Source organism: Elephas maximus, chromosome 3 (genome assembly GCF_024166365.1).
Source record: "Elephas maximus indicus isolate mEleMax1 chromosome 3, mEleMax1 primary haplotype, whole genome shotgun sequence".
NCBI lineage: Eukaryota > Metazoa > Chordata > Mammalia > Proboscidea > Elephantidae > Elephas > Elephas maximus.
The window spans coordinates 193650405-193678177 of NC_064821.1; the positions used below are offsets into that span (position 1 = coordinate 193650405).

At 43.4% G+C, this 27773-nt stretch overlaps 1 protein-coding gene across 2 annotated transcripts; it reads left to right on the top strand.

Annotated features, from left to right (window-relative positions):
* Window positions 1-226: 226 nt before the first annotated feature.
* Window positions 227-19222, top strand: SYT11 (synaptotagmin 11). Of its 2 annotated transcripts, none has more exons than XM_049880733.1 (4): window positions 227-514; window positions 6244-7070; window positions 14885-15008; window positions 15921-19222. In XM_049880733.1, exons 1-4 carry the CDS (start codon window positions 481-483, stop codon window positions 16229-16231), a joined length of 1296 nt encoding a protein of 431 aa, XP_049736690.1. In that variant the 5' UTR covers window positions 227-480; the 3' UTR covers window positions 16232-19222. The 2 variants fall into 2 exon arrangements, with proteins under 2 accessions (XP_049736690.1, XP_049736691.1); XM_049880734.1 differs by having other exon boundaries at window positions 14885-15005.
* Window positions 19223-27773: the final 8551 nt, after the last annotated feature.

Below are 27773 nucleotides of genomic sequence, written 5' to 3' on the forward strand. Positions count from 1 at the left end.
AAGGAACTGGTATCACAAGATCTATAGGATCTCATCAAGTCAAGCTCATCTGATAGTGTAAATACAGTCCTCACTCTGGCCTCCAGGGTTTAAGCGCGAGGCCACTTTCTCTAGAAATCTCGGCGGTGGGAGGGACGCCCCCCGGGAGATCTTCCGGAAGGGGGCGTGGCCAGACTTCCGGAACTATTCGGACAGAGGTGGAGTCTTCTGCCGAGGGCTGTTCGGAAGAAGGCGGAGCCTACCTCGCATCAGGACCAGTCTGGCTGCACCTGTATCCTTAGCTCAGAGCATCCCTGGAGCATCTTAAGAGACGACGGCAGCTGGCAACCAGGGACTGGACCGTCGCAGAAGGCGTCCGCCAGATACCTTCCCCCTCCCCTGACCTATCCCTCTACAGTGGCAGCCCCTGAACTGGCCGGGAGATCCCAGAGCTGCCTGACCACTGCAAAAGCATTTACAGAAACAGCCTCTGATTACGACATGGCTGAGATCACCAATATCCGACCTAGCTTTGGTAAGTAGAGTCGGGTAAACTAATCTTGGGGTGGTCGAAATCGTTGCAAAGCCAATAGGGCCTAGTGCCTGGCCAGGGAGTGAAACCAAGACTAGGGCCTGCAAGTGCCAGCCCCGCTAGAATCCGGCATGTGGTGGTAGGTAGGGGGCAGTGGACAGGGCCTAGCCTTGAGCGATGGGCTGCAGGGGCTGGTAAGGCCAGAGACACAGCGGGAGGGAGGGGGTAAATCCAGGATGTTAAAACCTCGTATGGTGCACTGTCAGCACTGTCGGAGGTGAGAAACAGCGAGCGTGCTGAAGATGTGAACCCCTCCTTCTGGGGGAGGAGATGTGGGGTAGGCCGAGCCCTCCCCCTTGGGGCACGCAGGGCGGTGCCCCTTCCTCCCCCTCCTTCTTTAGGGATGCGGAGGAGGGAGGTGGCAAGGGGGATGGGGCATCAAGATGGCAGCTTGGAGACCGTGGGATGTGTGGCTGGCAGCCAGGGGAGGCGACGGTCTTTGGGGAAAGCGGGGGCGCGGGGGAGGGGAGCAGAAGGAAGCCACTCCTTAAGCCGGTCAGCTGGATGCTGGGGCTGGAAGGAAATGTGAGCCCTGCAAGCTCCATTCTGCTTCGTAATGGTGGGGTCCGTCCGATGCTACCAAATGGCGCTGGGCGCTGCTGGGCTGGGGGGGGGGGATGACGTGATGTCTATTTCTGAGACTCCTGGCAGCGCCTCGGCTCTCCTTCCAGGGCCTTTGTTCCCTGTTTCCCTGGGGCTGGCTTTTCAAAAAGGGGGACTCAACCACGCTGGTGCTGGCGGGGGCCCCGATCCAGGCCTGAGGGGGAGGGGCGAGAGAGGCCTAGCCGGAGGAGGCCGCTTTGTGTACTAGAGAAAGCATTACGTCATCTCAGAACGGCTGGTCCCCAACCCAGCCCTGTGGGCTCCAGGATCAGTTAAACTCCCTGGAGCAGAGTGGAGTAGAAAATAGGGAAGGAGGTGAGAAAGAAAAGCTTGAACGGCAAGTTTTTTCCTCTTTGGGGCAATCCTCCAAAACGTTATAGAAAAGCAATCAACTTTCTGTGCTATACTTTACTGGTCAAAAAATAAAATTAAATTGCCCCGTTTCTTCTCCCAATTCTACACCAGTTAAGATGTGGGAAGCCAATGAGAATTGTTGCCCGTCCGGGTTCGTTAATATTCTTTAAGGGATTCTACCCCTCAGACAATCCAGAAAGCTCGAGCATCCAGACCCAAATATATAGGTGGGGACACAATCCAGCTAGGAAATGGCTTTTCTCACTCACCAGTCAGAGGTACATGGAAGTGAGCAGAACAGTGTGTGTATCCCCTCAGTATCAGCAAGAAGATATCAGGTAGGGGTAAGTGTCCAGACAATAGATCTTGATGCTCATTAGCTACTTGTTCCCACTCCAAGGCTAAATCCTTATTGTATTTCAGCCTTCCACATCACCTTCCGTGTCTCTACTCTTTGAGTTCTAAATTTCCAAAATGGAAGTCCCTTTTGTGATCATATGAGTACCCCACGCTTTTCCTCCTGCTCTTTATCTTGTTATATCTTCTTTCAACAAATTCCTTTCTCTAATTGCAGTTCCAGGTCCCTTGGAAAAGTAAGTGGAGTGGAGCATAATATAATAATTTATTTTAGTGGAAAAGGGAAAAGAAATTTTATCAGCCTTTTACATGCTACATTTTATTTAATCCTTACAAATACACTCTTGTGTAATGTATATTATAACATATAATGATATATATATATTTGCCAGATGAGGAAACTAAGGCTCAGGGAGATAAACCAACTTGCCTAAAGTCAAGCAATCTAGTGAGGATTTGAAACAATGTCTGGTTGATGCCAAAGTTTACCCTTTGTCATCACACTAGAGTACTTGACAGGGGAAGGTTAAGTTGAGGAAAGGAAGTGTGAATAAGCAGGTCCGGTCAGAGGCTGAGAGACTTCGGCATAGCCCAGCTGTATCTTGCAGGTCTCTGGACCCTTATAGATGATTTCTTGCATAGAGAACTGTCGCTCCTGACTTTTTCATGTCTCACAGAGCACTTCATTGTAGCTATCAGACACTGTAGAGCTTGAGAGATGCACCAAGCCAACACTCAATTATCTGTGACCTTGGAGGACAAAGGGAACAAGGAGCACGGGTCACTGCAATTTATAGCTATTCTAAAACACTCACTCTAGCCATTAGTTCCAATTTCCTTTTCCCACCAAGCATTTCAGTAAAGCAAGACAAGGGGCTCTGAGTTTCAACATCTCTTCTTTTACTAGTTCACTGCATTGGGTGTGGGGGAGAAAGACAGGGTTAACCAATACTAAATGAAGAAGAATGTGGGAAGAGAGGGAAAGCACCCAGATAATCCACAAATGGGTTCATTTGTCTCGCTTTTTTTCTTTCTCTGTCCTGAAAGATGAGAATCCTTCATCTTCTTTCTTATTGCTTCCACCTCCATTTTGTAACAATAAAAGTAGATGCATTATAAAGAACAGTGGTTCCCTCAAGATCACAGAGTAAAGCTACGGTAGAGCTAAAAGGATGGCCCAGATATCTCCTAACCTAGACCTTTAGATATTCCTCCCAAATCATTCTCAAAAACATATCTGTCTTGGTGGTTCCCTGCTTTCCTCTTCTTAGAGTGACAATGCTCAGTCTCATGGATCAGTTGCAAGCCAACATGCAGGAAAGTTCCTGACTGGTGAATGGAGAGCCATTTCTTCAGAGTGTGCCCATTCTGATTGACGATTGAATCTAATCAGTTGCTCAAACAAATATTTATTGAGTTCCTATTAAATGCAAGAGACTCTGAGGGATTCAGAGATAAACAGGATGCTGTCCTTGCCCTGCCTTCAATGAGCTTACCACCAGGAGTGTCTCCATGTTGTGAAACCTCTCCCTGATGGCTCTTATTTCATTTAATGCTCTGAAGACTAAACACTGTTATATTCAATATGACCATGAACATGGTCATCTCGATTTAGTTTGGTAATAGTGGTTATCTGTCTTATTTTACAATATAACCCCTTCTTTTCTTGCCCAGTTCCAACTTTCATAGAACCGTGGAATGTTTGAGGTAGAAGGAATTTCAGGGATCATCTAGTCCAATCCTCGTGGAAGAAATCTTTTTTAGAACAAGCCTGACTATTGGTGATCCAATCTGCTTGAAAATTTTTAGAGAATCACTGCCTCATGAACAACCTGGACCATAGTGAGACAATTCTAATAATAATTTTTCTCCTTTCATTGAGTCAGAAGCTGTCTCTCTGTAGCCTGTATGCTTTGGTGCTGGTTCTGCCCTCCAAAGTAAGATCAAATCAGACCCTCTTCCATCAAAATGCCTTACATAGTTGAAGACAGTTGTTATTATTCATAGATCCCCACCCACAGCTCCAGTTCCTTCAATCTTTCCTCATTTGATATGGATTCACAGATCTTTTCCTATCCTTAGTCTACATTATCCATAATGTAGAGTATGGGCTCTGTTGTCAGGCAGATGAGAGTTTAAATTGCATCACTGCCATTTGCTAGTATGTGACCTTGGGCAGATTTCTGAGACCCCAGTTTCTTTAATTGCAAAGTGGTGATATTAAATATACCTATTTCTTTTCCTTTTTTTTTTTTTTATGGTACTTATTTCAGTGAATTCTTTGATTCATAGAGAGAAAGTTCTAGCATGATCCCTGGCAGGAACATGGTAAATGTCCTCACACACACAATTTTATCATTGTCAGTGCTAGACAGAAAACTCCACATGTGTGTGTCCAGTGCAGATGAAATTATACCTACCTCTCCTGTGATCCAGAGATTGTGTTCCTCATATGAGGTGGCATTTGCCTAATTATAGTCCAAGCTTGTGACCATCTAAACTACTAAGTCATTTTTGCACAAATTGTTTTCAGGTGGGAAACCCTGGTGGCATAGTGATTAAGAGCTACAGCTGCTAACCAAAAGGTCGACAGTTCAAATTCACAAGGTGCTCCTGGAAACCCTCTGGGGCAGTTCTACTCTGTCCTGTAGGGTTGCTGAGTCGGAATCAACTCGAAGGCAGTGGGTGTGGTTGTTTTTTTGGTTGTCAAGTGATGTCTCCTATTGCCTATAGATGGGTTTTTAAGCCCAAACGACATTTTACATTTATCCCTATTACATGTAATTATATTGACCTCATCCTCTTTTTCTAATCTGTGAAGGCTGTTTTGAATTTACTAACTCAGTTGTTCACTGAGCACTTACTATATGCCACATGGTCCTAGGACCTGGGGATATGGCCATGAACGAAACAGACAAAATCTCTATTCTTATGAAGCTTACCTAATGAGGGAAGACAGACAAATAAATAACTGTCAGGGGTGACTAGTACATAAAAAAAATAAAACTGGGCGATGGGGATATTATCTCACCCAGGACAGTCAAAGAATGCTTCTCTGATAAGGTGAGGTTTGAGCAGAAGCCTGCAGTAAGTGAAGGAGTGAGCCATGCAGATAACTGGTGGAAGGTGTCCCAGGCAGAAACTGGAATAGCTGGAATTATGTTTATTTTCTAAGTTCTCTCCAACCTACCTAAGTCTTCCCCTAAAAAGTAATATGGAAAACTACAGGCATTATCTTGAACTTTCAGGCCTAAGCCTAATTTGCCTTCAAAAAACTTGAGGGGGGAAAAAGCCCAAACTTAAATGATCTAAGTCAGGGGCCTAGTTTTTGTGGGAAAATATAAGACTAGAGAGAGGGAAGGGAAAAAAAATTGTTGCTCTTAAGTTATTAATTTATTCAACAAATATATACTACCTGCCTGCTATGTGTCTTAAGTGCTTGGGATACAACAATGTATGAAACGGACAAAAAATCCTTGTCCTTGTGAAGCTTACATTCTAGTGGAGAAAAGACAATAAATAGTAAAATATATATATATACATATATATATCACATGGTGATAAGGCATATGGAGAAAAATAAAACAGAGCTAGAAAGTATGGGTGACAAGAATAGAGAAGGTTATACTTTTAAATAGGATAGTAAGGAAAGACCTTACTGAGAAGGTGATATTTGAACAAAGATGTGACATTTTCCACCACCCCTATTTCTTCCTATTTAAAATACTTACATTTAAAATACCTAGGAGTTGAGAACAAATTTTGAAATGTATCTTCAAAGTATGTAAACCCAGAGTTCTTTTTACCACCCACCCACTTTTACCACCCTTTAGCAGCATCCTGCCAAAACTCTATCTGAACTCAGCTCTACATTCTTCCACTTCACCATGCCTGTCAGTGAGTCAGCACTGGCCTACTGTTTGCAAATTTCACACTAGATGCTATGGAATATCCTCCAAAAACCAAAGACATAGCCCAAGCCCTTTGTGTAACAGTTGAGGTGAACAGGCTCCCGTGTAAAAAGGTGACCTTAGAATACTATCACAGAAGCTTTATAGGAAACACAAATCAATGTGAGCAAACCAAGTTCATAAATGCTGAAGGAAGGTCAAGAAAAGAATAGTGAGCCAGGTGGGGTATCTCAAGAAAGGCTTTCTGGAGAATATGAACATTTCAGCCAGATTTGGTGGGAAGGAAGAGCCAAGAGAAGGGACAAGCTCTAAAGCTTAGATGAGCAAGTTTTGCTTTGGCGGATAGACTGTGGGTTAGCTTAGCTCTGGTAGAGGTACTTAGCAGGGGATCTCAGGTCAGGGACTGGGGTTTACCTGCCTTGACACATCTTTGGTCTCCAACTTCAGATGTGTCACCAGTGGTGGCTGGCCTCATCGGGGCCTCTGTGCTGGTGGTGTGTGTCTCCGTGACCGTCTTTGTCTGGACATGCTGCCACCAGCAGGCTGAAAAGAAGCACAAGAACCCCCCCTACAAGTTCATTCACATGCTCAAAGGCATCAGTATATACCCAGAGACCCTCAGCAACAAGAAGAAAATCATCAAAGTGCGAAGAGACAAAGATGGCCCTGGGAGGGAAGGTGGACGTGGGAACCTGTTGGTGGACGCAGCAGAGGCGGGCTTGCTCAGCCAAGACAAGGCTCCCAGGGGCCCTAACTCTGAATCTTGTATAGACCAATTACCCATTAAAGTAGACTATGGGGAAGAACTGAGGAGCCCTGTTGCTAGCCTGACCCCTGCAGAGAGCAAAACCACTTCTCCATCATCTCCAGAGGAAGATGTCATGTTAGGATCCCTCACCTTCTCAGTGGACTATAACTTCCCCAAAAAAGCTCTGGTGGTGACAATCCAGGAGGCCCATGGACTGCCAGTGATGGATGACCAGACCCAGGGCTCTGACCCCTACATCAAAATGACCATCCTTCCTGACAAGCGGCATCGGGTGAAGACCAGAGTGCTGCGGAAGACCCTGGACCCCGTGTTTGACGAGACCTTCACCTTCTATGGCATCCCGTACAGCCAGCTGCAGGACCTGGTGCTGCATTTCCTCGTCCTCAGCTTTGACCGCTTCTCCCGGGATGACGTCATCGGGGAGGTCATGGTGCCGTTGGCTGGGGTGGACCCCAGCACAGGCAAGGTGCAGCTGACCAGGGACATCATCAAGAGGAACATCCAGGTGAGGAAGGCTGTGTTGGGGAAGGGTGACAGGTTGGGAGAGACAATATCTTGGGAGGAAGAATGGAGAGAAAAATAGGGGTGGGATGGGTGGCAAAGAGGGGCTGTAAAGATGAAGCTCTTGGCTATCAAAAGGATAAGCAGTGATCAGAGTAGGATGCAGGACCTGGCAGGTAAAGTCTCCCCAAAGGAGCCACTTCCTGAGAAGAGAGTGGCAGGTAACTTCAGAAATTTTACTTAGTGATTGGCACCCTGATGCTGTACCATCTTGTTCGGAGCAGGCTGGCCCACTACTCCCAGACCTTCCTTCATATCAGGGATATGGGAGCTAATTTCCTCTCAAATGATCTGCCTCCAGTGAACTTATTTCTCACAGCTGAGAAACTGAAAATAGTTCAGTAATTTTTCCCTCAGCTTCCCTTTCCCAACCCAAACCTAGACGTTTAAATAGTGTCATGTATATATCTTTTAATAAATTTAACAAATGCAGTTTAATGGATTGCTCTACCCTTCTGGCATTCTACCCAGGCCTGAACCTCAGCCCCAGACCCTCCATCCATTCCTCCTCTCCTTTCGGTTTGCGTTCAAAAGAGGATGAGAGCCCTCCATCCTGTGTTTTCCCCCTCCTCCTCCTCAAGCCTGCGTTGGGTCTTGAGCTGTAATTCAGGGGTACAATAAATATATCCCCATCCCATCCCCACTAGTTCATTCATTCTTCCACAACTGGGGAGGCAGTGTAGTGCTGTGGTTAAGCACTCGGGCTCTGGAGTTGAACTGAGTTTACTTCTAGTTCACCACTTTCCAGCTGTGTGACGTGGGTGAGTTACATGAGGCTTAAACATTGTTTTTTCATCTGTAAAATGAAGATGATATTACCTTACATAGTTATGAGGCTCCAGTGAGATAATACAGCTGGCATATTATTGCCCTTGAGGAGCTCTCACTCTAGTTGAGATAAATAATCTTGGCAATTACCGTATAGTGAACGTGGTAGGTGTTATGAAGGAAGTTGTTGAAATTTTACACTTAAGAGTTTCATTCCTTGTGCAGGAGATAACATAAGTGATTAATACCAAGGACTTTGAAGACAGACCTGAGTTTGAATCCAAATTCTACCAGCTAAGTGACCTTGGACAAGCTGTTTAACTTCTCTGAATCTCAGTTTCTTATAGGAATTAAGTCAGATAATGAGTTTACATAGTAAATTGTATAGTAAGCACTTAGTACATTGTAACTACTATGATTGTCATTACTTCTATTATTAATAAAGCTTGATCCTATGAGATATATATGGCTTATGGATATTTATATTTTGTTTTGACAAAGAGATGGAAGACAAGAGAGGCTTCCTTAAAAAAAAAAAAACTCTTACAGGGAAAAGCAGGTAGGAGATTCAGAAAAGATATCCAAACCAAAAACCAAATCCATTGTCATCGAGTCAATTCCGACTCATAGCAACCCTATGGGACAGAGTAGAACTGCCCCATGAGGTTCCCAAGGAGCTGCTGGTGGATTCGAACTGCCGACCTTTTGGTTAGCAGCCAAGCTCTTAACCACTGCGCCACCAGGGCCCCAAGAAAGGGTATTGAGGCCACTGAAAACACCTGCCTATCTCCCAGAAAGAGCCCTGCCTATAGGTACCATACTGATCCCTTGATGCCTTTTCCACCTGCAAGCCCAACCTGGCCTCAGTGGAGAAGCAGGAGGCTCAGAACTGAACAGAAGAGGCTCCCAGGCCTACAGGGAAAAAGTGTGAAGTGAGCTTCTGGGAACAAGGTTTGCCCCCTGAAGAAGGACAGCTTGCCAGGCCTAGAGAGGGGAGACAGAGAGCTGTTCCCCTCTGGCATGTCCTCTTGCCTTCCCCGCTGCATAGTGGGCACCTGTTCCTCTGCAGTCAGCCCAGCCATGCCATTGACCAAAGGAACTGCTACTGCCACATGGCACACTCAGCTCCACCTCACAGGGTCCAGGGAAGTCCAAGAATTTTGAAAAATGTTAAAGGCACTTAGTCAGGGCATAAGCAAGGCAAGGGCTCAATGCCAGGATACAATGAGACATCCTAGAGTCCAACACAACAGAAGTTCTTCTGTCCACTGAGGTTGGATGCAGCCTATACAGACAGAAACTTCAGCGGTGACCTGTTTCATTTCCCCTCATCTCTTTTCCTCAGGGTTCTGCAAACCCCCACCCCTGTTTCCTGACTCCCCTTTTCAGCAGCTCTAGTGCCACATTCCCTGCCTTCATCTACCCTCCTCCCAGAGAATCCCTTCCAACACACCCTTCCCTAGGGCCCCAGCTAACTGGACTTTTCCAGACGGCTCCTGTACTTGCAGCCCATGCCTGGGGGTAGAGAATGGCTCTGTGCCAAGCTATAGCTGGGAGAGACTGGCAAGGACAGGGGACTGATTTGGTCTGGGAACAAACAGCCTCAAATCCAGGGCATTGGGCAGAAAGCACAGACAATGGCATTGACTAAACTGCCAGGGGCTCTTGGCAAGAGCCAAGTTTCTTTCCACTTTATTAACTCCCTTCAGGAGGGATAAGCCCGGGCTGGGTCCTGAGCAGCATATACCCTGGGTGAGGCCCGTAGCAAGAACCCGGGCAGCCCCACACCAGAATTGCCCAACCTCCTAGGCTTCCCCAGCCCTTTTCCCCCTGTGTTCCAGCCTGAGACAGACGGTCATGTCCTTACTCATTCATTCCTGTAATTCCCTAATAGAGCAGCCTCCAGATGTCTACCCCAAACCCTTCCTACTGTAGCCAAGAGTCTGCCCTTTTTGGATCTCTTCTTGGCAAACATTGGCTAAAGCTGCTGTGGACTATTCCACACCGTCTGTAAAGAACTTTTTTCTGGTCTTACAATTTGGGGCCAAATTATCTTCCTTCAAAGATTCCTAGGTGGAGACTGGTAAGAATTTTATTACTCTAGACAACCTCATACCCCTGTTCCAACTGCATTTCCTGGCCTTTAACAGAGAATTCCTCTCTTGTCCTTCCCATTATCACAATATGGTCCTGTGGGAAAAGCTAGGGACTGTTCATCGTTTCTGACTGTCTCCATTTCAGTGCATAACTCTGGACAAGCAGTTACCCCTCTGGGCCTCAGTTTCCCTCTCGGGTGCTTTGTGAAGGCTAATGGGGTTACTTTGTAAGAGCACTCTCAGCTCTTACGAATATACGGGAAGACAAAAGAAGTATTAAAAATTAACCCTTGATTATTAGTGAAAGGAGGTCACAGTATAGACTCTAAAACAGTGGATAATGCCCCCAAAATCTCTGAGTTGGATTTTGGAACTAGATCTCCCCCCCACCCCCCCCCACCCCCCCACCCCCCAGCAGTAGCAGCATTATTTTCTAATATTTTACTCAGATGGAAATTAAAGTGAATTTACGTTCCCATATAAATCCTCCACAAGGAGAAGGGAGGTGATGCAGAGAGGGCTGGGGGATAAAGAAGAGACAGAGGGAAAAAGTGGCTTAAAAAGTACATAGAGTTGGATAATAGAGAGTAGTTAGACTCCTCCTAATTTCTTCAGGTCATTGTTCTCCAAACCATTTCCTGTCTTTCTACTACCCAGACCTGGTGTTGATGACCTGGGACAATGGTCATGGGAATGGGAGGATTCAGAAAATCTCAGAGTCAAAAGGGACCTTAGAGGTCATCCAGCCTAGCCAAACAGATCAGAAAAGAAAGAAAAAGGAATGTCAATTCCCCAGGAGTCATCATCTAATGTTAAGGGTTTTGTTCCATTTGTTTCCCCATGGTTGTGATTTAGGGTAGAGGTGGCCCTTACGGCTTTTGGCCCCATTAAAGATTATTGAGGATCTGCTGGTCCACCCAGTGCAAGGGCTCTGTGGCTAGAAAATCTCTCTAGAAGAAGCCCTACTACAGGAAAATAGACATCCCTCGCCTAAGTATTTGTTTCATCTGAATGTATTCTTTAGGACCACTGCTCCTGTTCTTCTCTTCCACGAAGCAGAAAGGAGCCCACTCTCTGAGAGCAAAGCCTCCCAGCTCTGTCAGGCGTGGATAAAACCCTTTCTTTCCTTTGTCCTTCTGCTTGCCTGCCCCCAACAGAGTCTTTGCCTCACTAGACCAAGGGACTGGGAAACAGAGCTCGCTCCCAGCCCTCAATGGCTCTTTCAAAAGAAAGAGCTATTGAAAGTACTACTTGGAATGGGAATTGGGTGGAAAGAGAAGGGGAGGAAGAATGAGGGAATGTTAAACTCTGGCCTTTCATGAAGAATCCAGTGGTATTCAGGTGGTGGTGTGGCTGCATTTGGGCTTCACAAAGGGGTGCCTGGAGGCTGGTGGGCATTCTGCCCATTTGCCTGAGGAGTTATTTTAAGGGAAAAAATTATATAAAAGGTGACCAGAAGTCGTCTGCTTTCCCAAAGAACTAAGCAAGGGGCGTGAGGATTTAAATTAGGAAGAGTTTGCTATAATGGATGATTTAGGGAACAGAGTTTTACACAAGTAATCAGAAAACCTAAGCTGTAATCTTGTAATCAATATTATACTTATGAATAAAGCTCTTCATTTTTTAAATTAAATTTTCATTTTCACTCCCACTGATCCTTCTGTGTGTAGTTAGAATTATATTTTAAATTGTATATTTAATATTTAGATACTCCATACTCAATGATAGCCCTAGAAATAGGTATCAAATCTAGTTAACATTTCATTCATGCAGATGGAGGGGAGCAGTGGCCCAGACCATCCAGAAGTTCTTTCTAGATTGGTGTGGTCCAATAGAATGTTCTGTGATGATGGAAATGTTCTATATCTGTGCTGTCCCAACATGATAGCCACAAGGCGCATGTGGCTATTGAGCACAAATATGGCTAGTATGACTGAGCAATTAAATTTTTTAAATTTATCTAATTTTTGTGAATTTAAATTAAAATTTAAATAGACACATGTAGCTAGCGAGTGCTATTTCAGATAGCTCAGCTCTGAATGCCTTGGAAGGCATTTGGTTTTCTTTTTCATCAGGGATTACTTTCCTGATGCCGTTTGATGTGGCTAATAGTAAAACTGCGTTTACATTCTCCATTTGTATTCTGACTCATAGCAAAAGAAAGCAGCCCGGAACTATAGTGGTTGGCAAGGGCAACCAGCCTGAGATTTTAAACTGGCTAAGAGTGCTTTCCACATATTTAATCAAGAGGAGGCAGTATGTATATTATAAAAAAAAAAAAAAATTTTTTTTTTTTTTTTTTTTGTGTAAGGTCAAAATGCCAGGCTTCAATCTAGCAGAGATAAACCACGAAACTATTCTTTAAAGTCTAGTCCCTTTTGAACTTTAATTTCAAAAGCTAAAGGTTACTTTAAATTTTAGTTAGTTATATTTTATGCCCTATGAGAGACATTTCCATATGCCTCTGGTATGAAATATAGACTCATGAAATTTTTAAAGTCATGCAAAATATCACAGTTTCATTCCTTGAGATCATTTAAAGCCTATAATTAAAGTACAGATTATTAGGTAAGTCATAAAGTAATTACCTTGTTTTTTTCAGTGGTGTGCTAACTTGCTATTCTCTCCTGCTTCAGACACACCTGAGCTGGTGGTTCTCTAGCCTGAAAGCTTCTTGAGTTTGTGGCTCCTTATTGTTCATCTTTACAGCTCTAGCCTCTAGCAGAGTACCTGGCACTCAGTAGGTAACAACAAGTCGTTTTTGTGGCTAAGTAAAATATATAAGGCTGGTGATGAGTAAGGTCTGTTCAAAGTCTAGTTCTAAGTCTAGTAAATTCTAAGAAGAATTCCTGGAGTAGGTGACATTTCTTTGGGACTTTGAAGAATACAAGGAATAAGGCTTGATAATCAAAGGGTGATTTTATCCCAAGTTTAACTAACTATGTCCTGAATTACTCAAACCTACCTCCTTTTGTTTTCCTTATCCCAGGCTCACTCCCACTTTCAAAGCTAGAAACACAAGAAATAGTTTATCACCTCTTCCCTTTCCCCTACGCTTTACATCCAACTAGCCACCCAAACCTAGAAAATCCTGGTAGCTCTTCCTCAAAATATCTTACCCCCGTCATCATTCCCTTTGCTATGGCCCTAGTTCTGCTCCTCATTTCTTCCCTAGCTTGTTATAGCAGCCTCTTAGCTGAGCGTTCTCGCTTTGGTCTTTCTCCACTTGAGGCCATTCTCCAGCTTTCATTGAAAAATAATAATAATGAAATAATAGTAACAATAATAATAACTGCGTCATTCCTGTGTGTATGTACAGGCCTCCTCTTGTCCACATGCTGCTGACTCTGCTGTTTTGTTAAGGCGCCCACAGCCCTTCGCCCTAGCCTCACTCACCTCCCCAGGCTCATGGCCTGTCTCTCCTGTCAGGCACCCTCACTGCAGGCACCCTCACCTCTCATCATTCTCTCCACACAGTGCATTCTTTCAGGACTCCGTTCCTTTGTGCCAGTCATTCCTGTCCCTCTGCCCGGCATGTTCTCCTCTCTGCCCAATTGCTTCATGGCATCGTACTCACCTTCCATAAACTCAGCCCCAACATGGGCTGGAAAAGCCTTTCCTGTATCTAGCCAGCTCCACCCTCCCCTGGGTACCCAGAGCTTTTTATTTCTCTGACAAGTAAGTGTTTGTTTACATCACTGTCTGTTCTGCCACATGATAAGCTCCTTGGGAGCAACAACTATGTCCTGTCAGCTCTGGGTCCCCAGCACCGGCATATAGTAAGCATCCAAATGAGATTTAAAATGTTCTTGGAGCCCTAGAGTTCTTTCAAGCTCAAAATAGAGCCTGGAATAACATATAAAGACTTCTGGGAAAGGAGAGCAATAATTGTGGCACAACATGAAATACGTAATCAAGGTCATTGAATTGTAAATGTGGAAGTTGTGTTGGTGAATGTTTTCGTATGTCTGTCTTCACCACAAGTGAAAAAAAAATTAAAGATGTGAGTGTCGGGGAGGAGGCAGGCTTGGCTGCACACACGGAGGCAGGCAGAGCAGGTGTGGGGAGTCACCTCCTCGTGAAACAGAGGGACAGGCTTCAAAACATTCAGGGACTAGCCCAAGGCGATGTGGTGAGTAAGTGGCAAAGTGAAGACTCAGACCCAAGTTTCCTATCTCCCACTAAACAGTCTTTAGAACTTTTTTATCACAAGAATAAAATGAGAGAGTAGAAGCAAATGCATTTCTATAGTGTATACTGTGTGTCAGGCACATAATTGTTGTGTTTTACAAATTTTATCCTCCTAATAATCCTAGGGAAACCCTAGTGGAGTAGTGGTTAAGTGCTACAGCTGCTAACCAAAAGGTCAGCAGTTCAAATCCACCAGGCGCTCCTTGGAAACCCTATGGGGCAGTTCTACTCTGTCCTATAGGGTCGCTATGAGTCAAAATCGACTTGACAGCAATGGGTTTGGTTTGGTTTTGGGTAATAATCCTAGGAGGTAGATACTATTATTATCTCCATTTTAGAGATGAAGAAACTGAAGTACAGAGACATCAAGGAACTTGTCCAAAGTCACACAGCTGAGAAGTGGGAGCCAGGATTTGAATCCAGGCCAGTCTGGCCTCAAAGCCCCATGCTCTTAAACACTAGGCTATGCTGCCTCTACACGAAAATAATTTTATTTAATACCAGGATTATAATTATAACACTTCTTCTTTTCTGTTCTGTTAAATATAATAGTACCATCTTTCCAGGAGGTGAATACCTTTCATCTAGCTTTCTCATCCCTGTGGTTGTTGTTCCCCAGACCCCTTCCCTTGCCTCTGCACACTTTCTCTGCCACATCTTGCTCCCCCTGCCAGGATTCTCACCTGATGTTTCCTCCTCACAGAAGTGCATTAGCAGAGGGGAGCTCCAGGTGTCTTTGTCATATCAGCCAGTGGCACAGAGAATGACAGTGGTGGTCCTCAAAGCCAGACACTTGCCGAAGATGGATATCACCGGTCTCTCAGGTAGCAGCTATTTACTCCAACCTATTTCTGACAGTCAATCACCCCAACCCTGCTTGCCTGCAGCCCAGACACCCCCACCCCCAACCTTAGAACCCCTTGTACCTTTCCCTTTCCATCCCTTCCTCTCTCTGTCTGCATCCTCCTCCTGATGAATGATCTAATAGATTTAGCTGGGAGGTGAGCTGGGTAAGCAAGTGGGCTCTTTATAGTTGGCAGACATCTTAAATGATGTGCATGCCAGGTGCTAAGCCCTTGCCCCAGGTGAGACTTACGAAAAAGATTGCCAGCCCTGGAGAAAGCTCCTGGTCACTTATTTATTTATTTATTTAGGCCTTAGCTCTTCATGAATCTTTATTCCTCATGGATATTTTATTAAAAGCATATAAATGGTGTGTGCTTATTAAGTTCGATTGAAGTTGCTTTGAATGCATAAATTATCTGGGGAGAATTGAAAGCTAGAATATTAGGATGCTGCATTTCAAACCATGATAGGGCTTTGTTTATTCGGACCACCCTTTATTTGAATTCAAAAGTGTCCTGCCTAGAGCTCTGTGTACTCTTGGTGAAATGAATTCCTAGATACTTTCTAGTTAAAAAAAAAAAAAAAAAAGAAGAAGAAGAAGATTGAAGGCATTCGTGCCCTTGAAAGTGCTTCTTGGTGTCTTGGGGTTTCTTCAAAAACCTGACTTGAGGAGGTGGTTCTGTATTATTCCTCCTTGGTCTCCTTGGTTCCTTGTCCAAGCAGACAGACTCACATATGGTCAGTGTGTATTTATTGTGCAATCACTAAAGACTGTGTAGAGACGGCCACCAAAGATATGAAAATGGTCTCTTTTCCAACATGAAACCACCATTATAGGAAAGGACTGTGTCATAGGCCTGTCTCCCTTTTTTTCATCTCTTTGGGGGCCCCAGATCCTTACGTCAAGGTGAACGTCTACTACGGCAGAAAGCGCATCGCCAAGAAGAAAACCCATGTGAAGAAGTGCACTTTGAACCCAGTCTTCAATGAGTCTTTCATCTATGACATCCCCACTGACCTCCTGCCTGACATCAGCATCGAGTTCCTTGTCATCGACTTCGACCGTACCACCAAAAATGAGGTGGTGGGGAGGCTGATCCTGGGGGCGCACAGTGTCACAGCTAACGGTGCCGAACACTGGAGAGAGGTCTGCGAGAGCCCCCGCAAGCCTGTGACCAAGTGGCACAGTCTAAGCGAGTACTAATCCCGTTTTCCTCGCCTCTAACCCAGGGGCCAGGCTGGGGAGGGACGTGGCGGGAGAAAGTTGACACAGGGAAGCAGATTCAAAACCTCATTTTAGTTGTAGAAGAAAATTTCTTACAAAACAAACCCCACCAAGAACACTCTACGTGACCACAACCGATGACCAATCCTTAGTGATGATGATTTTTCTCCTTTGCAAGGCACTAGGAAAAAAAAAAATTCTTTTTTAATTTAAAGGGGGGAAAAAAAGAGGGAAAGACCCCTACAAGTCTATATATAACAATGTAACCTTATACTTGCATGTCTAATACAAACTGAAGAAATTAGCCTAACCACCAATATCAAGTTACTGATCTTAATCCAGGACAATTGTGTTTTGTGCCGAATTGTATTTGCTGATTACCTGAAATCAGCCTCCTCTCATTGGGCTTCTCTGGTGAGTCACTCTCACTCCCCACCTCTGCAGATGAAAATTTTGCTCTTGTAAAACCTCATGTTTTCATCATCCCCATCTTTTCTCCCTATTACCTCTTACATCTTTGCTCTTTGGCAAAGCTCGAGGTCTAGAAGTCTGAGGTAAACCAAGAAACAAAGATGGAATGGACAAGGCAGAGCTTGCAGAAGAAAGAGTCATTGAGAAACGAGGCATTTTCTGCTGTTAGCCCTCCTGCTATGACAGGGTAAAGGCATTCTGGGATTGATTGTCGTTCTGATCAAGTACATAGAACACATCAGACTTATCAAGTAGAACTTGGGTTTACAAAGCTAGGTGACTTCTCTAAAAGGAGCTTTGAGACTCCCAATTCAATTATACAATACTTACAATGAACACATTCAGCTGCTCCCTAATGCCATTTGCAGGTATCAGGACAAGGAGAGGAGAAATGAGGTAACTGACATCTCCCTTTGCAGCTGTCTATGGAAGTGACTACCATTTGTTGGTTGATGGATTGGAAACCATCAGAAGTCTAAAGGATTAAATTAACCTTTGTTTTTCCAGAAATACTGACCATTGAGAAGCTTTAGAGTCTTCTCAAGTTGCTTAGATACTGTCATAAGGTTAGTTTTGCTCCATAAGGAAAAGGGCCCTCAGAAATGATTCTTTCTCTTGAGTTTTTTACTAGTGGGTCTTAAAAAGAATCATGTGGCTAAACTAGTAACAAACAAAGGTAACTTGGATTCTTTCAGAACACCCTTTCCCTCAAAACAAAGTGCTTAATTTTTAGAACTCATAAGTCTCACAACATGATGGAGAGATGGAAGAAGTACAGAGTTTAACCTTCTTTCTTCCACTGGCCAAGAGAGGTTGAGAGAGATTCATCATCATACGGGGGTTAGAATTAAGTCTACTGACTCCTAGTCCAGCCATGTCACTAATGTTGAGACTTTTCAGATGGTACAGAATTCCTTGACAATAAGTAACTTTAGATAGCAGTAGATATTTTTGCCAGCCTGAAGAGGAACTCAAATAAGCAACAGCTTGAACCAGGGCCTGAAAGATTAGCCAAGGTTGAAGTGTCCACTTCCATACCAGAACATCGCTTTCTAACTTGCTTCTGAGAAGACAGTTGAAAAGCTGAGTGAGTCTCCAGGCAGAGGGTAATGAACTTGCCTTTGGTGTTCCCTTAGCTCTTGTGGATTTAAAATCACTCTGCACCTCCCCCCCCCACACCACACCCATCCTTTTTTGTTTTTTTTTAGCTCATATTCTTGACAGCGCAGAGCAGTTCTGAGCAGATATAAAGGCCACTCTCTATTCTTGTCCCCGTCAACCCTCATCCCCCATTATCTGATTTACTAACTCAACATCAGTTGGGTCCACACCACCAGTCTATCCTTTACTTCACAGAATGTAAATACTGTATCATACGTACAAGAAAATAATTTTTTTTCTAAAAATGCATTTTGAGATAGTTTCATGTAAACCTGACAGGAGAATTCCAAAATCTCATTACGAAAAAAAAAAAATTTTAATGGTTTCTCTTCATCGCCTTAATGTCTAAAGATCGGAAATTGCTGAGCAACCCACTTTTGTTTCCCTCCCAGAAACAATGCAAAGCAACAGGTGGAGATAGTCTGGTCTTTGCCCTGCTGTGTGTGCCTCTGTAGCTTCTCCTGATATAAGTCTGGAAAGACAGCCTCACCCCACTCCTCTCCTCCCCATCTCTTTGTAGCTTTATTCCTTGCATTCTTTGGGTCTACTGAGCCGTGGGTGGTGAGGTGACAGGGGAAACCAACAGTTCTGTAGCCTAGGAACTGCCTCAATGTCTTTCTCAGAAAAAGGCAAAGAGGCAGACAGGGCAGGATTCCTCCCTCCTACCTCAGGCCTGATCCATCGTGCCCTTGACTTTGCTGTCCCAAAGTTTCTTAGCTGGCTTTGGCTTTCACTTATTCCTTCCTGAGCTAACTGATAAGGGTAGAGGAGGATATGTCCTCCTAAGGGTCAGTTGAAAGACAAGAGAGTCACATCCTAGCTTTTGCACAAGGCACTCATGGTCAGGAATAGGTTAGGGAATGGTCACTTCTGATTTTCCAAGAGTCAGTCCTCTGTGAACACCTTGATTCCTTTGGGAAGACAAGAGTTTTTCTTAATAACAAAGTCCCTTTATGAGTTATTACTTCTTTCAGTTCTTTTCAGTGGAGCACAGCCAGGAGGTACATGGTTATGAATAGTGCTCTAGATATGAAAACAGAGAGAAGTGGTTTGTGGGACAGGGGCGACTTGCTCAGGAGAGGGAGTAGTGCAAGTCCCTTTTCTTGGAAGACTTTTACTATGGCCGTGACAGTGACATTGCCCTCACCATGATCCCTCTCCGATGTGGTCGTCTTTCTTTACCTTGTGTCTTCTCTTGTAAAAATGAAACTCAAAAATAAAATAAATGTGTCAAAATTTAAAAAAGAAAAGAAAAAGCTAACATGAATTGTGTGAAATTGCATAATGCTGTAACGCTAACCTACAATATGTAATGCTATCTTGTATGTTGAATTTGTTAATGCACCACACAAGTGCAAAATAAAGACTGATTCACATTAAATAGACAAGTGACGTCACCATGATTCTCTGGAAGACTTATGACTATGAATGAAGTCCATGCTCAGGCTCCAATAGGTTGTTGTAGGGCATGTTTTCCAAAGTGTGATCCCCAGACTACCTGATTCACAATCCCCTGGGTCCCCTGATAAAAAATGCAGATTCTAGGGTCCGGTCCTAGAGGTTCCTCTTTGGTGGGTGACTTGGTTTGCTGCTTTTAGCAAGCTAAGACTCCTGGTTCTAGTCTTTCTGTTTTACTTTCAAAACGTAATTTCTAAGACCATAACCACCAGAGGAAGAGATGGTTATTCCTAGTGCCAAGAATTAGCCTGCTTCTTTGGTTGGAAATATTTATGATCCCGAAATGCTTTGCGGAGATGGGTCAATTCTGTTCTCTCTTCAGTATTTACTAAGTGTCTGCCATATGCCAGGCAATGGGGATACAACGCGTTGATAAGCAAGAGTCCCGCTCTTGGGGAGCTTATATCATTATAAAAAATATATATAAACTGGTTAATAATCACACTTATATCACTACAAACTGAAAAGTGCCCTGCAAGAAAAGAAACAGAAGTCAACGGGACATTCTGGGGTCATGTACTGGGGTGATAATGACCATTGCAAATGTTCTTTGTGATTTCTCTGCATGCCTTAAAGTTCAGAATGATTCACTTTTCATAGTTGTGTCCTATGTAACTTATACTATGTGTACATACTAGAAGAAAAGAGAAAGGAAGCAGGAGAAACAATCCCTGATCTTTAAAAGTTTCGGTAAAGGAACTAAAAACATTTTTAAATTAAAAAACTAATACAAGCACATTATAAGAAAATTGGGAAATAGAGAAGAGGGAAAAAAAAATTCAAGATTCTAAAACCTAGCAACCATTTCTGTCTTCCAGTCTTATTTCCTATGCATTTTTTTCCTGATACGTCACCAGAATCATTGTAGAAAATACATAAAATAAAATACAAGTTCATAGGAACAGGAAAAAAAATCCACCTAACAGACAAGCATTGCTAATTTTGGCACATCTCCTTCCAATATATTTTAACTATTTTACGATTACAATCAAGGCATGTAAATAATTTTGTATATTAAGTTTTCTAGGTGATAGTTTTAAAAAGTAAAAACACAATCACATAGCAAAATAATGGCAAGTGTATCTTTGTATATCCGTTGGGGTACTCTCGGCTACAAGTAACAGGAAATCCAATTTAAATTGGCTTAAACATTAAGAAGTACAACCCCCTGACAGGGAACACAACAGAGAACCCCTGAGGGAGCAGGAGAGCACTGGGATGCAGACCCCAGATTCTCATAAGACCAGACTTAATGGTCTGACTGAGACTAGAAGGGCCCTGGTGGTCATGGCCCCCAGAACTTCTGTTGGCCCAGGACAGGAACCATTCCCAAAGCCAACTCTTCAGACATGGATTGGACTGGACAATGGGTTGGACAGGGATGCTGGTGAGGAGTGGGCTTCTTGGATCAGGTGGACACTTGAGACTGTGTTGGCATCTCCTGCCTGGAGGGGAGTTGAGAGGGTGGAGGGGATCAGAAGTTGCCGAAATGGACACGAAAAGAGAGAGTGGTGGGAGAGAACGGGCTGTCTCATTAGGGGGAGAGTAATTGGGAGTGTGTAGCAAGGTGTATATGGGTTTTTGTGTGAGAGACTGACTTAATTTGTAAACTTGCACTTAAACCACAATAAAAATTATTAAAAAAAAAGGACAACCAGAATGCTCCTTAGAAGAAAGGATGGCGAGACTGCATCTTACATACTTTGGACATGTTGTCAGCAGTGATCAGTCCCTGGAAAAGGACATCACGTTTGGTAAAGTACAAGGTCAGTGGAAAAGAGAAAGACCCTTAATGAGATGGATTGACACATGGCTGCAACAATGGGCTCAAGCATAACAACCATTGTAACGATAGCGCAGGACTGTGGGCAGCGTTTCATTCTGTGGTACGTAGGATTGCTATGAGTCGGACCTGACTTGGCGGCACCTAACAACAACAAACATTAGGAATATTTATTGGTTCTCCTAACTAGTAGACCAAAGGCACGACAGGCTTCAGAGTTGACTTATTCAAAAGGTCACTGATAACTTCGAGAATCTAGGTTTTTTTCTGTGGGTCCACCCTGACGTTCACTGTTAGCTCAATCCCAAGGCTCATATCTGATGTTTATAGAACCGTTTTCAGGGCTCCATGCTTCCTCATTCATCTCTAGGAGGAAAAAGGAGGTTGCTTAAGGACTTCTCCCAGAAAAGTAAGGTGGACTATTCCCCCCTACAACAAAAAGTTGCCATCAACTCTCACTCATAGTGACTCCAAGTGTGTCAGGGTAGAACTATGCTCAATAGGGTTTTCAGTAGCTGATATTTTGGAGGTAGATTTCCAGGGCTTTCTTCCAAGGTGCCTTTGGGTAGACTCCAACTGGCAACCTTTCTGTTAGCAGTCCAGTGTGATAAGCATTTGTACCACCCAGGGACAGAGTATTCCCAGAAGCCTCTAGCATTTCTCTCCAATAGTCTTGTTAGTCCACAACATGTCACATGGTCATTTCTGAGCCAATCACTGGCAAGGAGGATGGAATTACCTTTAGGCCATTTAGGACCACCCTGGAGCTGATATGGGAAAAGGGTAGATTCTTGAAAAAAATTCTTGCTTGGAAGGAGGAATGAATGCTAGGTGGGCAACCAGCAATGAGCACTACATTGTATCTATAGTACCTCTCACTCCAAACAAGGTACTTTCTCCAGTGATCTCCTTATACCAACGTGGCCCTTTTCCTCAGGGAAGAGTTGCCAACCTAGTTAAGGCCTCACATACTGATCTTATCCATCCCCTGTACCTTGCTGTTTGAAAAGAAAAACAATCTAGTGTTTGGAGACCTCTTTAATTCAAGAGCAACATCAGCTTAGTCATAGGGCATATTATTTTAAAAAGCTGAAGAAATATCTATTTTTAATCAACGTAACTTTTATAAGAGACTAAACTGAAGAGAATCCCAACTGCCTAATACCATTAGGTAAAATACCACCTGGGCACCTCAAAATTCTGCTTGACCTTCAGGAACAAACTCCTAGAGGAGGTCATAAGGCGTAACAGGCCTAGAACTAGATGTACACGCAGAAAAATCTGGATTAAAGCCTGGGAACACACTAAAAACTCTTAGTTGCTGTTAGGTGCCGTCGAGTCGGTTCCAACTCATAGCAACCCTATGCACAACAGAACGAAACACTGCCCTGTCCTGAGCCATCCTCACAATCGTTGTTATGCTTGAGCTCATTGTTCCAGCCACTGGGTCAATCCACCTCGTTAAGGGTCTTCCTCTTTTCTGCTGACCCTGTACTCTGCCAAGCCTGACGTCCTTCTCCAGAGACTGAGCCCTCCTGACAAAATGTCCAAAGTATGTAAGATGCAGTCTTGCCATCCTTGCTTCTGAGGAGCATTATGGTTGTACTTCTTCTAAGATGGATTTGTTCGTTCTTTTGGCAGTCCATGGTATATTCAATATTCTTCACCAACATCACAATTCAAAGGCGTCAACTCTTCTTCGGTCTTCCTTATTCATTGTCCAGCTTTCACATGCATGTGATGCGATTGAAAATACTATGGCTTGGGTCAGGCACACCTTAGTCTTCAAGGTGATGTCTTTGCTCTTCAACACTTTAAAAAGGTCCTTTGCAGCAGATTTACCCAATCCAATGTGTCTTTTGATTTCTTGACTGCTGCTTCCATGGCTGTTGATTGTAGATCCAAGTAAAATGAAATCCTTGACAACTTCAATCCTTTCTCCATTTATCATGATGTTGCTCATTGGTCCAGTTGTGATGATTTTTGTTTTCTTTATGTTGAGGTGCAATCCATACTGAAGGCTGTGGTCTTTGATCTTCATTAGTAAGCGCTTCAGGTCCTCTTCACTTTCAGCAAGCAAGGTCGTGTCATCTATAACACAGGTTGTTAATGAGTCTTCCTCCAATCCTGATGCCCCGTTCTTCTTCGTATAGTCCAGCTTCTTGGATGATTTGCTCAGCATACAGATCGAGTAGGTATGGTGAAAGAATACAACCCTGATGCACACCTTTCCTGACTTTCAACCAATCAGTATCCCCTTGTTCTGTCCAAACAACTGCCTCTTGATGACTTTCAACCAATCAGTATCCCCCTGTTCTGTCCAAACAACTGCCTCTTGATCTATGTAAAGTTTCCTCATGAGCACAATTAAGTGTCCTGGAATTCCCATTCTTCGCAATGTTGGCCATAATTTGTTATGATCCACACAGTCAAATGCCTTTGCATAATCAATAAAACACAGGTAAACATCCTTCTGGTATTCTCTGCTTTCAGCCAGGATCCATCTGACATCAGCAATGATATCCCTGGTTCCATGTCCTCTCCTGAAACCTGCCTGAATTTCCGGCAGTTCCCTGTCAATATACTGCTGCAGCCGTTTTTGAATGATCTTCAGCAAAATTTTACTCTCCTGTGATATTAATGATATTGTTCTATAATTTCCACATTCAGTTGGATCACCTTTCTTGGGAATAGGCATAAATATGGATCTCTTCCAGTCAATTGGCCAGGAAACTGTCTTCCATATTTCTTGGCATAGATGAGTGAGCACCTCCAGCACTGCGTCTGTTTGTTGAAACATCTCAATTGACATTCCATCAATTCCTGGAGCCTTATTTTCCAGCAATGCCTTCAGAGCACCTTGGACTTCTTCCTTCAGTACCATTGGTTCCTGGTCATATGCCACCTCTTGAAATGGTTGAACATCGACTAATTCTTTTTCCTATAATGACTCTGTGTATTCCTTCCATCTTCTTTTGATGCTTCCTGCATCGTTTAATATTTTCCCCATGGAATCCTTCACTATTGCAACTCAAGGCTTGAATTCTTCTTCAGTTCTTTCAGCTTGAGAAATGCTGAGCGTGTTCTTCCCTTTTGGTTTCCATCTCCAGCTCTTTGCACATGTCATTATAATACTTTACTTTGTCTTCTCGAGACGCCCTTTGAAATCTTCTGTTCAGTTCTTTTACTTCATCAATTCTTCCTTTTGCTTTAGCTGCTTGACGTTCGAGAGCAAGTTTCAGAGTCTCCTCTGACATCCATCTTGGTCTTTTCTTTCTTTCCTGTCTTTTCAATGACCTCTTGCTTTCTTTATGTATGATATCCTTGATGTCATTCCACAACTCGTCTGGTCTTTGGTCACTAGTGTTCAGTGCATCAAATGTATTCTTCAGATGGCTTCTAAATTCAGGTGGGATGTACTCAAGGTCATATTTTGGCTCTGGTGGAGTTGCTCTGATTTTCTTCATTTTCAGCTTGAACTTGCAGATGAGCAATTGATGGTCTGTTCCACAGTTGGCCCCTGGCCTTGCTCTGACTGATGATATTGAGCTTTCCCATCATCTCTTTCCACAGATGTAGTCAATTTGATTTCTGTGTGCTCCCTCCATCTGGCGAGGTCCACGTGTATAGTCGCCGTTTATGTTGGTAAAAGAAGGTATTTGCAACGAAGAAGTTGTTGGTCTTGCAAAATTCTATCATTCGATCTCTGGCATTGCTTCTGTCACCGAGGCCATATTTTCCAACTACTGATCCTTCTTCTTTGTTTCTAACTCTCGCATTCCAATCGCCCGTTATTATCAGTGCATCTTGATTGCATGTTCGATCGATTTCAGACTGCAGCAGCTGATAAAAATCTTCTATTTCTGCATATTTGACCTTAGTGGTTGGTGTGTAAATTTGAATAATAGTCATATGGATATCGTCTTATCACTGACAGCGTTGTACTTCAGGATAGACCTTGAAACGTTCGTTTTGACGATGAATGCAACACCATTCCTCTTCAAGTTGTCATTCCTAGCATAGTAGACTAAATGATTGTCCGATTCAAAATGGCCAGTACCAGTCCATTTCAGCTCACTAATGCCTAGGATATCGATGTTTATGATGATAACATTGTCATTTTTGACGATTTCTAATTTTCCTAGATTCATACTTCATACATTCCAGGTTCTGGTTATTAATGGATGTTTGCAGCTGTTTCTTCTCATTTTGAGTTGTGCCACATCAGTGAATGAAGGTCTCGAAACCTTCACTCCATCCACTTCCTTAAGGTCGACTCTACTTTGAGGAGGCAGCTCTTCCCCAGTCATCTTTTGAGTGCCTGCCAACCTGGGGGGCTCATCTTCCAGTACTATATCAGCCAACGTTCCGCTGCTATTCATAAGGTTTTCACTGGCTAATGCTAGACTGCCGGGTCCTTCTTCCCAGTCTGTCTTAGTCTGGAAGCTCAGCTGAAACCTGTCCTCCATGGATGGGTGACCCTGCTGGTATCTGAATACCGGTGGCATAGCTTCCAGCATCACAGCAACACGCAAGCCCCCACAGTACAATAAACTAACAGACACGTGGGGGGGTTCGAGCCTAGGAGCTGGTAATTCACTGCATATGTTATATTGAGCCTCAATCTACTTGAAAAGTTCTGACAGGGCCAGAATTAGGGACTCATTTTCTTTTTAATAATAATAGCAATAACAGCTAACATTGATTGAATGTTTACCAATGCTGAACACTTTATACATGTAAAAGTCATCTCATACTTAGAACAACTCTGTTTAATATGTACTATTTGTCTTAGTTATCTAGTGCTGCAGGAACAGAAATACCACAGGTGGATGGTTTTAACAAAAAGAATTTTATTTTCTCACAGTTTAGAAAGCTAAAAGTCCAAATTCAGGGGCCAGCTCTAGGGGAAGTCTTCCTCTGTTGGCTCTGGAGGAAAGTCCATGTCTTTTCTGAGCTTCTGCTCCTGGGTAATCTCCATGTGTCTTGGCATCTCTCTTCCCCTATCTCTGCTTGCTAGTTTGCATTTAATCTCTTTTTATATCTCAGAAGAGATTAACTCAAGATACACCCTATACTAATCTTATTTCATTAAGGTAGCAAAGACAATCCATCCCCAAATGGGATTTAGACAATCCATCCCCAAATGGGATTTAGACAATCCATTCCCAAATGGGATTTAACCACAGCATAGAGGTTAGAATTTACAACACATATTTTACCGGGACACAATTCAATCCATAACACTATTATTATCCCCATTTAACAGATGAGAAAACCGAAATCCAGACAGGTTAAATAATTCACACAGCTGATAAGCAAAATGGAGCCAGGATTCACACTGAGGCAGCTTCACTTTAGTACCTATATTCTTCTACCATCACTGCTAGTGGAGATTTCAGAATAAGATGCAAACAGAGCCTAATGAAAACTAGTGCAAGTTAAAAAAAAAAAAAAAGTTAGACTGTGCCAATTAGATCTTGATGCCAAACTCTTCGAGAATGTTTGAAAGAGCCACCTGCAATAGTCTGAAACTGGATATTTTCACAATTTATGAAATGTCCAAATTGCCAAACTGGACTCTTTCCAAGTTAACACTTAGCTATTGTTTACTAAGAAGTTGAAATTCCTACTTGTCTCTCGCCCCACCTCACTCTCCCACTATTTGATCCGGCATTCTGCACATTGGAATTCGAGATGCCCACAGAACACAATTGAGACTCCAGGAACTTTTGATTGTATTTATTTACTATTGAATTCCCAATGTCCAGCACAATGCCTGGCACACAGCAGGCACTCAATGAAGGTTTGTTGAATGAAGACAGGCTGGCAGACAAGGAATAAAATAATCTCTGGGAAGCAGATCTAAAGCAAACATGAAAAAAACATGGTTTCTTCCTACATACCCTGAGTCAGAGTTTCAAAAGAAGTTTGGTCTAGATTTGAGTTTAGGTTTCTATTTTTTGGTGGTGGATTAGTCGGCGTGGCAGGTGTACTAGCTGCAACCAGACCCACATATTCTCTTGAGGAATCTAAGGATATGAAAGACTGGCGAGAATGTTTCGGGTGGGACTGTGCTAGTTACTTCTGATTAAACATGCCTTCCTGGGGGTCAGCAGGGGAGGTTTTATGTTGGATTACACTTTTTCGGAGCACATATTTGGAGTCACCTTCACATAAACTCTAAGTTTCTCTGCCTCCATCCCTTCACCTACATATTCCTTTGCAGAAGAAACTAGGGAAAGCACTTGGTGGGTGATGTTTCTGGAGCTAAAGACTTTCTTCTGGCTGAGAGCAAACTGTAAGTAAACTATAGCAATCAAGAGCTCTGAGCTCTGGGAAGGGCAGGAAATGAGACATGTTCCCACCCCAGCAGCTTTTGTTCCAAACAGTGGATGACTTAATGGTATGATCATGTGTGGTGAGGAGCATATGCACCAAAAGCTGCTCATCAAGGATTAAAAAAGAAAAAATAAGCAAGGATTATTTCACCAAGCTAAACCATTTTATTAATTCTGTCTCAAGGCCAACTCATGTTTAAAAGTTGATTAGAAATTTCAGAATACCCCAAACATTATGACTGAACTGTTCTCTAACCAGTGGTTTCCCTCATAACAAGGCACAAGTTTATTTTTCTTGCGTGACCCC

What these genes read in the sequence shown, in the direction of transcription:
- SYT11 (XM_049880733.1), top strand. Translation starts at nt 481, where the DNA reads ATGGCTGAGATCACCAATATCCGACCTAGCTTTG. An exon ending in CAATATCCGACCTAGCTTTG is followed by an intron (nt 515 to 6,243) that starts GTAAGTAGAGTC and finishes CTCCAACTTCAG; the next exon opens with ATGTGTCACCAGTGGTGGCT. An exon ending in TCATCAAGAGGAACATCCAG is followed by an intron (nt 7,071 to 14,884) that starts GTGAGGAAGGCT and finishes TCCTCCTCACAG; the next exon opens with AAGTGCATTAGCAGAGGGGA.